General features: G+C 40.9%; 1 protein-coding gene across 1 annotated transcript in view; it reads right to left on the bottom strand.

Annotated features, from left to right (window-relative positions):
- Nucleotides 1–2,000: 2,000 nt before the first annotated feature.
- ANKUB1 (ankyrin repeat and ubiquitin domain containing 1) overlaps nt 2,001–15,474 on the bottom strand; it is a 78,386-nt gene continuing 64,912 nt past the window's right edge. Inside the window, exons 4-6 of the mRNA XM_073674701.1 lie at nt 15,200–15,314; nt 12,285–13,196; nt 2,001–10,203 (exon numbers count right to left, since the gene is read on the bottom strand). Of these exons, the coding sequence (XP_073530802.1) occupies nt 10,125–10,203; nt 12,285–13,196; nt 15,200–15,314 (1,106 nt within the window). The 3' untranslated portion in view covers nt 2,001–10,124. The remainder of the gene's footprint in view (nt 10,204–12,284; nt 13,197–15,199; nt 15,315–15,474) is intronic.

Genomic DNA, 15,474 nt, shown 5'->3' on the forward strand with positions numbered 1-15,474 from the left:
GAGTTAATACACTAGGTTGCCGGTTACATGACTGGGTCAGAGTGAGCCTGGAGTCATCACTATTAGCACATAAATGTACACTGATAGAATTACAGAGTCAATAAAAGGTTCCTGTTTCCCACCAGTAGAGGTCAGACATGTATATGGAACAGCTTGGCACATGGAGGAGAACTGTGCAGCTCAGCAGAAAGTATCTACATCATAGCTAGCTGGCAGTGACTGTGACTAACACTAGCTATATTATGGTGTGCTACATTAATGTTATAGAGAGGGTCACAAGAGAGGAATTAGGAAGACCCAGGCTGTACTGCTGTCTGTCTAGTTTGTCCCAGGGGACCCATTCACAGAGGATTATAGGGACACCGCCATTATGGTTACAGGGCAAGGGTTGCCAACGTTGAGGCTTATTTCTGTAAATTAGGATTAGCTGCCCAGTAAGGGCGAGGAGTTGCCACTCCAGAAGGAGTCTGAATGCTGATGCCTATATGTAAAGAAGGTTGTCGACATATGACAAGGAGTGGTGCCATAGCATGATTGATACCGGTAACTGTCAGGAGTGGGCATCAGAAGTACATGATTTCCAGACAAGCTACAGCAGTGCATTGATGCCAAGAGAAGTGACCAAGAGAAGGAATGAGACACCACTGAGAGAGTGTGCTGTTTAGTATTGCCAGTGACATTGAGAGACTGTGCTGGAATAAAGAAGGAACTGCTGAAGAGGCTGCCATCAGCCTGTATAAAGTGTAGAAACCAACTAGTTACCTCTATGTGAAGGGGTGGTCCATTACCTAAAATGTTTTTTTTCTAAATATAGACAGTATCTTTACACCCTAACCACTTTTGTAATTAGCTTTATTATCAAATACCCTATATTTCTCCTTATAAGGCTAACACCTATTTATGTTTTTTACTGCACTTGCTGTGACTTTTCATTTGAGAGGCGACTCAACAGGACATCACAGGAGGCTGAGGCTGAACTTAGTCCCCACAGCTTCTATCGCCCTTCCTGGAGCAGAACGTCATCAGGGGGCCGTGCTGCAGTTACTGAATTCAGTTTCTTGCATAGCCGCCCTCTGACGATGTCCTGGATCCATGCTTATGGTGATAAAATCTGTGAGAGATGTGAGCACAGTGCCTGCACTCTGCTTCTATCTTTGCCGCCGTAGCTTCTTGCTGTGAAGCAAAACGCCGTCAGGGGACGGAGATAGAAGCAATAGCTGACACCAACGTCATCCCACAGCTAAATGGACTGAACCGTTTATATGATCATTCAGTTCCCACATAGTTTGGATATAGATGGCAGTTTGCTCTGAAAGTTGTGCTGCCAACAACAATTGTTTCTTAGGCTGCATTAAAAAATATGAAGCGTCAAGTGCTTGTTCGTTAGCTGATCGCCGTCATGCTTACATTGTCCAATGATTGTATACTTATGTGTCTGTTTATTGACCCATGTAAAGTGACCAAAAAGGTATAGTCTCCCGTGGCTAATTTATTGGAGATTTTTTTTTGTGCCTAAAATATCTGTTCCACACATATAAATGAGGATACGTAGGGAGCAAGTTCATAGATTGTCACAAGCCCATTCAGAAGAATAGGGTAGTAGAAGATTTTTCTGCAACAAGTCTACCACATGTGAATATACAGGGAAAGCAGAATTAGAGACTCCTGAAATAATGATGATGAAGCTACTGATAAAATAGCACATTTTTTCTTGTGTGACCCAAGATAACCGCAGGATAGTTTTAACAGACATCACTTATTTATTTTTTTGTAATTGTATTTTTTTTTAAAGTTATATCATAGAGAGATTTATAGCAACAATAATGTGAAAAAGAGAAAAAACAGGTGCTTAGAATTATAAATTGAGCTCACATGTATAGTACACAAGAGAAAATAAATATATTACATTCATATAAGGCTAAGTTCACATGCACATATAAAAATGAGTGATTTACATCCAGAAGAAAATGGTCAATTTCTGATGCTTATCTGTATGGCCCCCGTATGACATCTGTTTTTATATATCAGCAGTTATTACAATTTACAAATATAGTTTCCTATGTTTAAAAATTGCAATGTAAATCAGATGCTGTAAAGTTGATCCACTTTATTTGTGCACCGATAAAGTTAAATAGGCAAATCTCATCCGAAAGACAGAAGATACTAGTCTGTCAGTTTTTTCAAATTTTGCTTGAAATAATCACAATTTCAACAGTTCTATTAAACAACATTGGACAGCTTATAGACCAAAATATGATTATGTGAATATGGCCTAACAGAACATATCATCAGTCCCAGATGTCTTCAAATGTCAAAAGGCAAATTTGTTGAACATTTGTGTCTCTCCATTAACTAGGGAATAACTATTTATTTTAATGATACCATTAGAACATTAAACATACAGTGGCATGTAAAAGTTTGGGCACCCCTGGTCAAAATTACTGGTGTTCTCAACAGTTAAGCAAGTTGAAGATGAAATGATCTCTAAAAGGCCTTAAAGGGAACCTGTTACGTCCTAGTTGCTATGTACACTGCCCCCATTGCTTTGTTAGTGATGCAATGTGCATCACTAACCAGCTTTTTTCATTAAAATCAGTGGTAGTATAATGATTTTATAACTTTATATACACTTTGTCCTCCTTGCTCGTATTCAGTCATAGGGGTGTGATTCTCATTCAGTCATGGGCAGCACCGCATTTAGTCACTGCTAGCGCCGCCATGTATTTGAATATTCCTCCCGGAAAAAGCATCACTAACAAAGCAATGGCGGCAGTGTAGATAGTAGATAGGACGCGACAGGTTCCCTTTAAGTCAAAGATGACACATTTCCTTTGTATTTTTGTAAAAAAATATATATTTTCATTTTTTACATTTTAAAAATTGCAAAAGGAAAATGGGCGGATGCAAAATTTTGGGCACCCTGCATGGTTAGTACATAGTAGCACCCCCTTTTGCAAGTATCACAGCTTGTAAACGCTTTTTAAAGTCAGCCAAGAGTCTCTCAATTCTTGTTTGAGGGATTTTCATCCATTTTTCCTGGGAAAATTCTTCCAGATTCCTGGGTTGTCTTGCACGCACTGCTATTTTGAGGTCTAGCCACAGATTTTCAATGATGTTCAGATCAGGGGACTGTGAGGGCCATTGTAAAACATTCAGCTTGCGCCTTTTGAGGTAGGCTATTGTGGATTTTGACGTGTGTTTAGGATCATTATCCATTTGTAGAAGCCATTATTTTTTCAACTTCAGCTTTTTTACAGATGGTGTTATATTTGCATCAAGAATTTGTTGAAATTTCATTGAATCCATTCTTCCCTCTATTCGTGAAATGTTCCCCGTGCCATTGGCTGCAACACAACCCCAAAATATGATTGATACACCCCATGTTTAATGGTTGGTGAGATGTTCTTTTCCCGAAATTCTGTGCCCTTTTTTTTCACACATACCTTTAATCATTGTGGACAAAGAGTTCTATTTTAACCTCATAGGCCCGCAGGACTTGTTTCCAAAATGCATCAAGCTTGTTTAGATGTTCTTTTGTATACTTCTGACGCTGAATTTTATAGTGAGGATGCAAGACAGGTTTTCTTCTGATAATGCTTTGCTCTCTTCTTCTAGCCTTCTCCTGCTTTATGGGCCTCCACCATTTTTATTTTCAGAGTGCTCGGCAGCTGCTTAGAAGAACCCACAACTATTGTTTTGTGGCACAAGGTTAGAGGAGGCTGGGTTTTAATAAAGCTGGAAAATTTTCATCACCTGGCCTTTCCTAACGATGGTAGTGAAAAAGCGTTAACCCTAACAGGCTAATTAAGGTCTGAAACCTTGTTCGAAGTTATCTGAGCCCACAAATCTCCAAGGGTGCCCAAATTGGGTTGGCATGACAACCCAGGGTCTGCAGGAAAACCCTGTGGTTGTCATAGCCGATCTGCTATGAGCGTCGCCCAGCTGTCGGATGTTCATAGCAGATGTGCATTTTTGTTACACATAGCAGGGCTGAAGCCCTTCTATGTGTAACACAAGCGATCAGACGATCGCAGCTTCTAGTCTCCTATGGAGACTATTGAAGCAAGTAAAAACTAAAAAAAAATGTTTTTTAAAAATATAAAAAAAAATAAAAGTTCAAATCACACCCCTTTCGCCCCATTCAAAATAAAACAAAAAACTAATAAATACACTGTGTTCTGAATTATTAGGCAAGTTGTATTTTAGAGGATTATTTTTATTATTGATCAACAACTATGTTCTCAATCAACCCAAAAGACTCATAAATATCCAAGCTTAATATTTTTGGAAGTTGGAGTGGTTTTTTTTTAGATTTGGCTATCTTAGGAGGATATCTGTTTGTGCAGGTAACTATTACTGTGCAGAATTATTAGGCAACTTAATAAAAACCAAATATAATCCCATCTCACTTGTTTATTTTCACCAGGTAAACCAATATCAGTGCACAAAATGTAGAAATAAACATTTCTGAAATGCAAAAACAAAAAACAAAAAAATTAGTGATCAATATAGCCACCTTTCTTTATGATGACACTCAAAAGCCTTCCATCCATAGATTCTGTCAGTTGCTTGATCTGTTTTCGATCAACATTGCGTGCAGCAGCCACCACAGCCTCCCAGACACTGTTCCGAGAGGTGTACTGTTTTCCCTCCCTGTAGATCTCACATTTTATGATGGACCATAGGTTCTCTATGGGGTTCAGATCAGGTGAACAAGGGGCCCATGTCATTATTTTTTCTTCTTTTAGACCTTTACTGGCCAGCAATGCTGTGGAGTAGTTGGATGCATGTGATGGCGCATTGTCCTGCATGAAAATCAGGTTTTTCTTGAACGATACTGACTTTTTCCTGTATCACTGCTTGAAGAAGTTGTCTTCCAGAAACTGGCAGTAGGTCTGGGAGTTGAGCTTCACTCCATCCTCAACCCGAAAAGGTCCCACAAGTTCATCTTTGATGATACCAGCTCATACCAGTACCCCACCTCCACCTTGCTGGCTTCTGAGTCGGAGTGGAGCTCTCTGCCCTTTACTGATCCAGCCTCTGGCCCATCCATCTGGCCCATCACGAGTCACTCTCATTTCATCAGTCCATAAAACCTTTGAGAAATCAGTCTTAAGATATTTCTTGAACCATTCTTGAAGTTTTATCTTATGTTTCTTGTTTAAAGGTGGTCGTTTTTCAGCCTTCCTTACCTTGGCCATGTCCCTGAGTATTGCACACCTTGTGCTTTTTGATACATAGTTACATAGTTTATAAGGCCGAAAAAAGACAAGCGTCCATCCAGTTCAGCCTATTTCTTGTGCACTGCAGCTATTCCACAGCGTTTATCCAGGGGAAGGCAAAAAAAACCATGCGGTATAGGCCAATTTACATCATTGAGGAAAAATTCACTTCCCGACTCCAATCTGGCAGTCAGATTAAATCCCTGGATTAATTAACTATCACTAAGCATAAGATGTAATTTTATTGTTTTCAAGAGAGGCCTGGACGCCTTTCTTGAGCTCATTAAGTGAGTTGGACATCACCACTTCCTCTCCCAGAGAGTTCCAGAGTCTTACGGCTCTGACCGTAAAGAATCCCCTTCTATGCTGGTGCAGGAACTTCCTTTCCTCCAGATGCATAGTGTGCCCCCTCGTCTTTGTCACCATCCTTGGTATAAACAGGTCATGGGAGAGATCTCTGTACTGCCCCCTGATGTATTTATACATGTTTATGAGGTCTCCCCTAAGCCTTCTCTTTTCCAACGTAAATAGGCCTAATTTTGACAACCTCTCTGGGTATTCTAGTCCCTCCATTCCCTTTATTACCTTAGTCGCCCTCCTTTGTACCCTCTCTAGCTCCAATATGTCTTTCCTGAGCACCGGAGCCCAGAACTGTGCACAATATTCTAAGTGCGGCCTTACCAGCGCTTTATACAGAGGAAGAACAATGTTCTCATCATATGCCTCTATTCCTCTTCTGATGCATGCCATGACTCTATTTGCCTTCGCAGCTGCTGCCTGACACTGGGCACTCCAATTTAATTTGCTATTAACCAAGATGCCCAGGTCCTTCTCCATGTCAGATTTCCCAAACGGTTTCCCATTTAATATGTATGGGTGACTGCTGTTTTTCTTTCCCATGTGCATGACCTTACATTTATCGGCATTGAACCCCATTTGCCATTTTTTGGCCCAACTCCCCAATTTATCTAAATCCTCCTGTAGCTGTGCCCTATCCTCATCTGTATTAACTACTTTACAAAGTTTAGTATCATCTGCAAATATTGCTATTTTACTATGCAACCCTTCCACTAGATCATTAATAAATATATTAAATAATATAGGGCCCAAGACAGACCCTTGAGGCACCCCGCTAGTAACCCTGACACACCCTGAGCTTACTCCATTGATAACCACCCTCTGCTTTCTATCACTCAGCCAGCTATTTACTCACTTGCATACATTATCCCCCAAACCAAGCATTCTCATTTTATATACCAACCTTTTGTGTGGCACGGTATCAAACGCTTTGGAGAAGTCAAGGTATACAACATCCACTGACTCTCCCTGGTCCAGCTGTGAGCTCACCTCCTCGTAGAAGGCGATCAGGTTTGTTTGGCAGGAGCGATCCATCATGAATCCATGTTGATAAGGATTTAGACAGTTATTATCATTAAGATATTCTACAATAGCATCTCTAAGAAATCCTTCAAACAATTTACCCACAACAGACGTTAAGCTTACTGGTCTATAGTTCCCAGGGTCACTTTTAGACCCCTTTTTGAATATTGGTACCACATTTGCTTGGCGCCAGTCTAGTGGGACAGTCCCTGTCCATAAAGAGTGCGTGAATATAAGATACAGCGGCCTGTCTATCACATTACTTAATTCTTTTAGTACCCGGGGTGTATGTCATCTGGGCCTGGTGACTTGTCTATTTTGATATTATGTAGGCGTTTCTGAACTTCCTCCTGGGTTAGGTGGGTGATATTTAGCGGAGGGTTTACTTTATCACTCTGCATTTCCTCCGATAAATTGTTTTCTTTTGTGAAAACAGTGGAGAAGAAGCTATTGAGTAGGTTTGCTTTACCCTCATCGCCCTCTATGATTTTACCCAGGTTATTTTTCAATGGGCCAACTCCATCAGTTTTAATCCTTTTACTGTTTATATAGTTAAAGAACAGTTTGGGATTCGTTTTACTTTCCTTGGCAATTAGTTTCTCTGTTTCCTCTTTTGCTATTCTTATTTGTTTCTTACAGATTTTGTTCTTTTCCCTATAAGATATTAGCGCTTCCTCGCTGCCTTCTTGTTTAAGTTTACCGAAAGCCCTTTTTTGTTTTTCATTGCCCTCTTGACTTCCTTATTTAGCCACATTGGCTTCCTCCTATTCCTAGCCCTTTTATTCCCATAAGGTATGTACCTTCTACAGTGACTATGTAGGACTGTTTTGAAAATTTCCCATTTTCTATCCGTGCTCCTATTACTGAAGATACTATCCTAGTCTATAAGGTGAAGGGCATCTCTTAACTGATCAAACTTTGCCCTCCTGAAGTTCAGTGTTTTTGTGACTCCCTTGCTGGGCACCCTACTGAAGCACATGTGGAATTGTATAATGTTGTGGTCACTATTTCCCAGGTGCCCCCCGACCTTCACCTCGGTTATTCTGTCTGGCCTGTTAGTTAATATTAAGTCTAAAAGGGCCGTCCCTCTAGTTGGTTCCTGCACAAGTTGTGACAAATAATTGTCTTTGATAATTGACAGAAACCTGTTTCCTTTCCGAGATCTACAGCTTTCGGTTTCCCAGTCTATATCGGGGTAGTTGAAGTCCCCCATAATAATCACCTCGTTATTTTTTGCTACTTCGTCTATTTGTCTCATTAATAGACTTTCCGTGGCTTCTGCTATATTTGGCGGTTTATAACTGACTCCTATGATAATTTTATTAATGTTTTTTGCCCCATGCATCTCCACCCATAAGGACTCAACCTCCTCATTTCCCTCCCATACATCCTCCCGTATTGTAGGCTTTAGACACGTCTTTACATATAGACAGACTCCACCCCCTTTCCGATTTCTTCGATCCCTTCTAAACAGACTGTAACCCTGTAAGTTAACTGCCCAGTCATAGCTTTCATCTAACCATGTCTCGGTTATTCCCACTATGTCATAGTTACCTGTAGATATTTCTGCTTCCAGTTCATCCATCTTGTTTGTCAGGCTTCTGGCATTTGCTAGAATGCAGTTTACACGATTTTGTTTTGATCCAATCTTCTCCCTGTGGATTGTATTAGAAATTTTCTTACCTCCCTTCCAAGTATCTTGTCTTGGACCTTCTTTGTCGCACTTCATATCTTTCATTAGTATGTTCTCTGGTTTCATGTTTGTGTCCGGCGTTTTTCTTCCCATCCCCTCTTCTTCTAGTTTAACGTCCTCCTGATGAGTGTTGCGAGTCTCCTGGCAAATGTGTGTTTCCCGGGTTTGTTGAGGTGTAGTCCGTCTCTGGCAAGGAGTCCGTCATAGAGGTAATTCACACAGTGGTCCAGGAATCCAAATCCTTGTTGTCTGCACCATCGTCTCAGCCAGTTGTTCACATCAAGGATCCTGTTCCATCTCCTGATGCCATGCCCGTCTACTGGAAGGATAGAAGAAAAAACTACCTGCGCATCCAGTTCTTTTACTTTCTTCCCCAATGCTTCAAAGTCCTTGCAGATTGTCGGTAGGTCCTTCCTTGCCATGTCATTGGTGCCAACATGTATCAGAAGAAATGGGTGGACATCCTTGGAACTGATGAGCTTCGGTATCCTATCAGTAACATCCTTGATCTTCGCACCTGGGTGGCAGCATACTTCTCTTGCGGTTACTCCAGTAACGTTGCAGCTCTGAAATATGGCAAAACTGGTGGCGAATGGCATCTTGGCAGCTTCACGCTTGATTTTCCTCAATTCATGGGCAGTTATTTTGTGCCTTTTTTGGCCAACACGCTTCTTGCGACCTTGTTGGCTATTTTCCATGAAACGCTTGATTGTTCGGTAATCACGCTTCAAAAGTTTGGAAATTTCAAGACTGCTGCATCCCTCTGCAAGACATCTCACAATTTTGGACTTTTCAGAGCCCGTCAAAACTCTCTTCTGACCCATTTTGCCAAAGGAAAGGAAGTCGCATAATAATTAAGCACACCTTATATAGGGTGTTGATGTCATTAGACAACACCCCTCCTCATTACAGAGATGCATATCACCAGATTTACTTAATTGGTAGTTGGCTCTCAAGCCTATGCAGCTTGGAGTAGGACAACATGTATAAAAAGTATCATGTGATCAAAATACTCATTTGCCTAATAATTCAGAACACAGTGTAATACACATATTTGGTATCATTGAGTTCAGAAGTGCTCGATGTATCAAAATATAAAAAGAATTAATCCAATTGGTAGACAGTGTAATGAGAAAAAGAAAATCGAAATGCCAGAATTACGTTTTTTTGGTCGCTGCAGCATTGCTATAAGATGCAATAATGAGCGATCAAATCATTGTACTAAAATTGTATATATAAAAACCTCAGCTTGGCGTGCAAAAAATAAGCCCTCACCCGGCCCCAGATCCCGAGAAATGGCGAGGCTACGGGTCTCGTAAAATGGCGCCTTTTTTTTTTCCTTACAAACTTTTTTTTCACTACTTAAATAAAAAAGAACCTCTACATGTTTGCTATCTGCGAACTCATAATGACCTGAAGAATCATAATGGCAGGTCAGTTTTAGCATTTATTGACCATGGTAAAAAAAAAAAAAAAAAAGAAAACAATTGTAGAACTGCACTTTTTTTGCAATTTCACTGCACTTGGAATTTTTTTCCCGTTTTTCTATACACAGTATGGTAAAATCAATGATGTTCTTCAAAAGTACAACTCATCCCGCAAAAAGCAAGCCCTCACATTGCCATATTGACAGAAAAAAAAGTTATGGCTCTGGGAAGAAAGGGAGCAAAAAATAGCGCAAAAGCGGTAAATAGCCCAGGGGTGAAAGGGTTAAAATTATTTCTTTTCAGATGTGCATCAATATCTGTAGACAGCAAGGAAAATAAATTTTCTTTTTTTGCTTAAGATATCTCAGTATTGCTGTTCTTTGATCATAGTCTTGCCGATCTTTATGAGTTGTGCACTGATTTTCTGGCTAGCCCCCTGGCCATGTCTAGCTGCCGGAGCCAAGGTTTTTCTTTAAACTCACTGTAAAGACAATATAATGTTAATATTCTATCATGATTATCTTATCGTAGAAGAAATTCATACAAACAGCTAAATATAGAGCCTACACATTCTGTGCAGGATTCATTAACGATTTTAGTAGACCTGTTAAAGGGGAAAATACTCTTTAAAGCACCACTCCAATGTTTTATTTATTGTCAGCGCTGGAGTGGTGCTACTAATATAAGTTCACTGCCCCACTCTTATACTTTCTAGCTGCCGTCTTCATGTTTTATTGGCGTCGCTCCAGTCAGTCTCCAGCAGTTTGTGACCTGCCGGGTCTCTCCAGTGTTTGCTGGGCAATCTGGAAGTCACAATTTAATGTAAGTCTATGAGAGCGAGAACAAGGCCGGAACAAGGCCTCAGAGACTTATACTGAGAGCTTGTGACAATTACCTCTGACTTCCGGTCAGTCAGAAGTTGTGGTCACAAGATTACATATGAAGAAAGTGGTTGGTAAGTATAGTACTAGGTTCAGGGAACTTAGATTAGTTGCGCCACTCCAGAGCTGGAATAAAAAAAATGCGGGAGTGTTGCTTTGAAAGCCTCCTCTGATGCTAACCGAGGTAATGAAATCAGTGAAGGGCTCATGAGTTCATGACATTTCTCCTGCCTGCTGGAGTTTTTGTCCAGCAACAACATAAACACTAAGGAATCAATAAAATGGTGGGATGAGTATTTTTTAATAAAAAACAAAAATTGGTCCAATGGTGCTTATGCTTTAAAGGGAACTTGTCAGGTACCCTGAGTGTTCCAAACTACCACTATAGTGTCCTATATATTATGTTTGTCCTATAAGGTCTTATGTTGGAGACTAACCTTACTTTGTTTTAAAAATAAACTTATATTCAGATCGTCATATGCTAATAAGGCAGGACTAGTCCAGCGAGGTGTCTCTTCATCCAGACTACTCCTGCCCAGGATCCTCTAATCACATCTTCCTGGGCATGATTAACAGACTCCATAAATCTCCAGCATGGTAGACCTGCTGGAAATCTTATGCTTGTGAGTGATAAGCCAGCAGTCCTACCATGATGGGTTTAGTATGGAGGCTATCAACCATTCCCTGGGGGCATGATTAGAGGAACCAAATGCAGGACTAGTCTGGGGAAAGAGAAGCCCTATCAGGCTAGTCCTGCCTCATTAACATATGGTGATCAGCAGAATAAATATTCAGTTTTAAGATATGGCAAAATTTGCCTGCAACTCAAAGGCAATCTGTCACCAGGTTGTTGCTACCTCATCTGAGAGCAGCCTGTTGTAGGCAAAGAGAAGCTGAATCCAATGATGTATCACTTACATTACTGGGTGCAGCCGTTCTGAAATAGTTTTTAGATTTAGGAACGAAGCAGAGCTGAGAAAGCTAACCTCACCCACACCAGGCTCTGTATATACAATGTCCATAGACAGTGAGAAGCCTATCAAAGAAGGGGGTGTGTTGGACCAGGGCTCACACTAGTCCCAGCAATGATAAGCTCCTGGTGCTAAAAGAATCATTGTAAGCGAACAAAACAGAGCTTGATAAGTGAGGCTTTGCTGAAATCTGTGTTTTAACCCCTTCCTCATGCTGTCGTCAGATTACATATCAAAAACCTAGTGACAGATTCCCTTTAAAAGATCTTACTAGGAAACCGTAATCACCATATAGGATGCTATTGTGGCATTTTGGAATGCTCAGGGGACCTTGCAGGTTCACTTTAAGATAATAAAATAAGCATTACTTACATATTAAAGCCCCCGCAGCTCCAGCTCTCTGTTGCACCCCTCTTCACCAGTGACGCAGAGCAGGTGAGCGCTGCAGCAGGTAACTTACTGAATGGTCACATGCCGTCTACTCGGCATTACCGCTGAACCCAATGACTGCAGACAGGTCGTCACCCTCCCATGTCATAAAGTGTGCGCCGAGATAAGAGGAACGACTGACCCAAAATCAACTGTTCACATGAATCCCTCATGATTATTATTACATGAAAATGTAAGTAAATTAGCACCGGTCGATTTCCTATATTATTGATCAACTGTTGTTGGGGGCAATTTATTAGCCTTTCCGAAATGACACTTACCTTGCAAGGCTTAAGAAATACACCGCACTCTGTCTTGGTGTCTGACCGCTGCATTTTGAGAATGACTCTAGAGATGAATTCAGCAAAAAAGCAGCACGGGGAGTCCTTAAATTACGTGGACGGCTGTTTTTGATGTCTGCGATTGGTGGAAGCGGGATATGAGGAATCCTGCTATTCGTAATGATGTCGTCGATATTTGCTGACTCCCTTACAGGTTGACATCCCCTCTGGATAGGATTTCCTCTTGTTTGCTTGAGTGATGGAAATGTGGAAAATTGTGTTGTCCGCTCCCTCAATGTCTTAGGACGCAATTTTAAAATGACATTAACAATTGCATGACTGCTGTGTGCTCGAGAATTCTGCACAACCTTTCTCCATTTGTCCTGATAATACCCATGTAGATCTTTACTAGTCATGCTTGATTCTGTAAATCCATCAACTACAACTGGGTCCCCAACACGTGTTTTAAATTCTGGAGCCCATTTTTTTCCTCTGTGAAGTCTTTTCTGAGTTGTATATAGCCATTTTTTAACTTTGATGTAAATGCTCATGGGAAGAGAGACTTTGGGGAAAGAGACAACTGACCATATTTTCATAATTAAGTATAAAAGGCAGTCTTTATATCCATGGCGGATGCATATCTTCAGTGCTGTTTGACCCACTGCATTTTGACACTCCAAGCACAAAACATTTCGTGCAATAAATGATTTGATCAGAAGAAGCTGACCATTTTCAGCAGCAGCATGGACCGGACATTTCCCAATATCAAGGTGGTTAGTATCACGGCACCACTCTCTATAAGGATGAACTCCCACTGCCTCATCTGCTCTGACTCCGTTGGTCTGCAGCCATTCCGCAAGTTCCAGATGTCCAAAGTGTGCAGCCATGTACAGAGCTACTCGCTGCTGGAACCTGATTGGGAGACACACAGGTTTATTGTAGAACAGACTGTAACATATACACAATAACATTTCCATATTTGATCACCATTGGTTATAGTCAGCAAATGTAAAGTCTGGCACCTTAGTATTGTCAGTTCCTTTTCTTTCCACTAGTTCTCCGTTTGCTTTTACTTTGTGGAATAGTGTAACAGTGTTCCCCACGGGAATCTGCTGTTAACTAGTCTTATTTCTTTTTTTGGTTATCCTTAAGTCCCCCATACACAGCTCTCTCTAGTCCCCCATACACAGGAATCACTGAGTCTTCAGTTCTTCTGGCAGCAGCTTATCTCCCAGAGTACAAAAGGATCGGTACTCCAGAATTGAACTTGTCCAATCCTTCTCTGCCCTTACAACATCTGTCGAGGGAGAGTTTGTAAGCCACCATACATATTAGACTGTCGGCCAATATCGTTGGGGTCGGCTGACGTTAGTCTAATGTGTATGAGGGGCTCTTTTATAATCTTCTATGACTTTAATTGTATAGTTTTTGTATGTAGTCTTCCTCTTGTATGTTCAAAGCGTATTTGTCACCTAGATTGACTGTAACAGAGACCGACTAAGGCTATGTGCCCACGTTGCGGACCTGAAGCATATTTTTTACGCTTCTCCCTGGCGGGAAAATCGCATGCGGATATTACATGCGGTTTTCCCGCCAGGTAGAAGCGTTTGTGAGGCGTCTTTGCATGCATTTCCGCATGCGGGTTATCAAGCACTTCTCCAAGCATCACTTGGAAAAGTGCTTGACAACTTGTTCAGAATGGTAAAAAATAAAAAAATAAACTTTATACTCGCCTTCTGATGCATTCTCTGCCCCGTCCGGAGTCTTGAGCGGCTCACGCTGTTGTGTGCAGGACCTGCGGTGACGTCATTGTGTCATGTGGTGAGTCACATGACTCAATGACGTGGCAGGTCCTTCAGACAACAGCGCGACGGAGGGAAAACATCAGAAGATAAGTATAAACTTTATTTTATTCTTTTTTTTACAGGTTCTTTGGTACCCAGGTCTGGATGAGAGTCTCCTCTCCTCCAGACTTGGGTACCATCCGCACATTGATTCCGCTGCGCTTCCGCAAAATTAATGAACATGCTGCGGATTTTTGACCGCAGCATATATGCTGCGGAAAAATCCGCAGCATGGGCATTGACATTGCGGAATGCCATTGGGGACCATGGGGTGCGGATCTACATGCGTTTTTCAAGCGTTTACGCTGCGGAAATTCCGCAGCATATACGCTTGAAAAACGCTACGTGGGCACACAGCCTTACTCTCTTCTTTGCCAAAACAGCAAAACATTATTCCATTTAGCTAATAGGAACAATTAAAAAAATACTTATGATTTTGAACAGATATCCTTAAATAGCCTTTTATTTGGATATCAATTGAAGACTTACTATTTAGTAAGGTGACCCATGTTACAAAAAAAAAAAATAATAATGTGAAGCTGATGATAGACATAAATGATGAGTGGGAGCCAAAACCAGGAGTGGGTGATAAATGCAGAATTGGTGACTTGTTTCTATTATACATTTTCTCTGATTGTTCCTCACCTGGTTTTAGCTCCCACTCCTGAGAAAAAATACTGACCAAATACTAATAGTGGGGCCGTGGCCAGAAAGCGACTTCTGGTTGCCCTTCTAGCTAGTCTGATTTGAGGTCACATGGTCCAAAGAGGAAAAGAGAAGCTAAGGATAAATGGGGAAGATGGCAATTCGTAAGCATTTTACTGTACCTACACCACATTATAGCTGGCCATACAAATGAGCACTCATTGGACAATCAATTATCTCTCCCAATTCCCCCGTACACAAGAAAGTTTGGTTTGGTAGAGCATTGATATGTTCTACAAAGTTGTGATCGGAAAATACTTAGCCGCCACAAATAGCTCTGGCAGTGGCACAAGGGCCAGAAATTAGGTTCAACAATAGATTATCACAAGGTGAAATTATAACCAAGACTGTAAGCAATTTCTGTACCTGAGAATAGTTTCAGACTTTGATAAGTAATGCTCGACTTTTTGTTTGTGTCCAAATACACACGCACTGAGGAATTCTTTCCAGCCATCCCATACATCCATTCTCAGCGTGCCACCTACAGATAAACGAAAATCCTAGATGAGTTCATACAAATAATACCTAGTTTACAAATGGTTGATTATAGTTCATATTTGTCATGTTATATTTACAGCAACATGGTTATACATACATACACACACAAATATATTATATAAATATGTATACATATATGTATA

This window comes from Phyllobates terribilis, unplaced genomic scaffold (assembly GCF_046119375.1).
Source record: "Phyllobates terribilis strain yellow unplaced genomic scaffold, ASM4611937v1 Scaffold_3__8_contigs__length_932513732, whole genome shotgun sequence".
Classification (NCBI taxonomy): Eukaryota; Metazoa; Chordata; class Amphibia; order Anura; family Dendrobatidae; genus Phyllobates; species Phyllobates terribilis.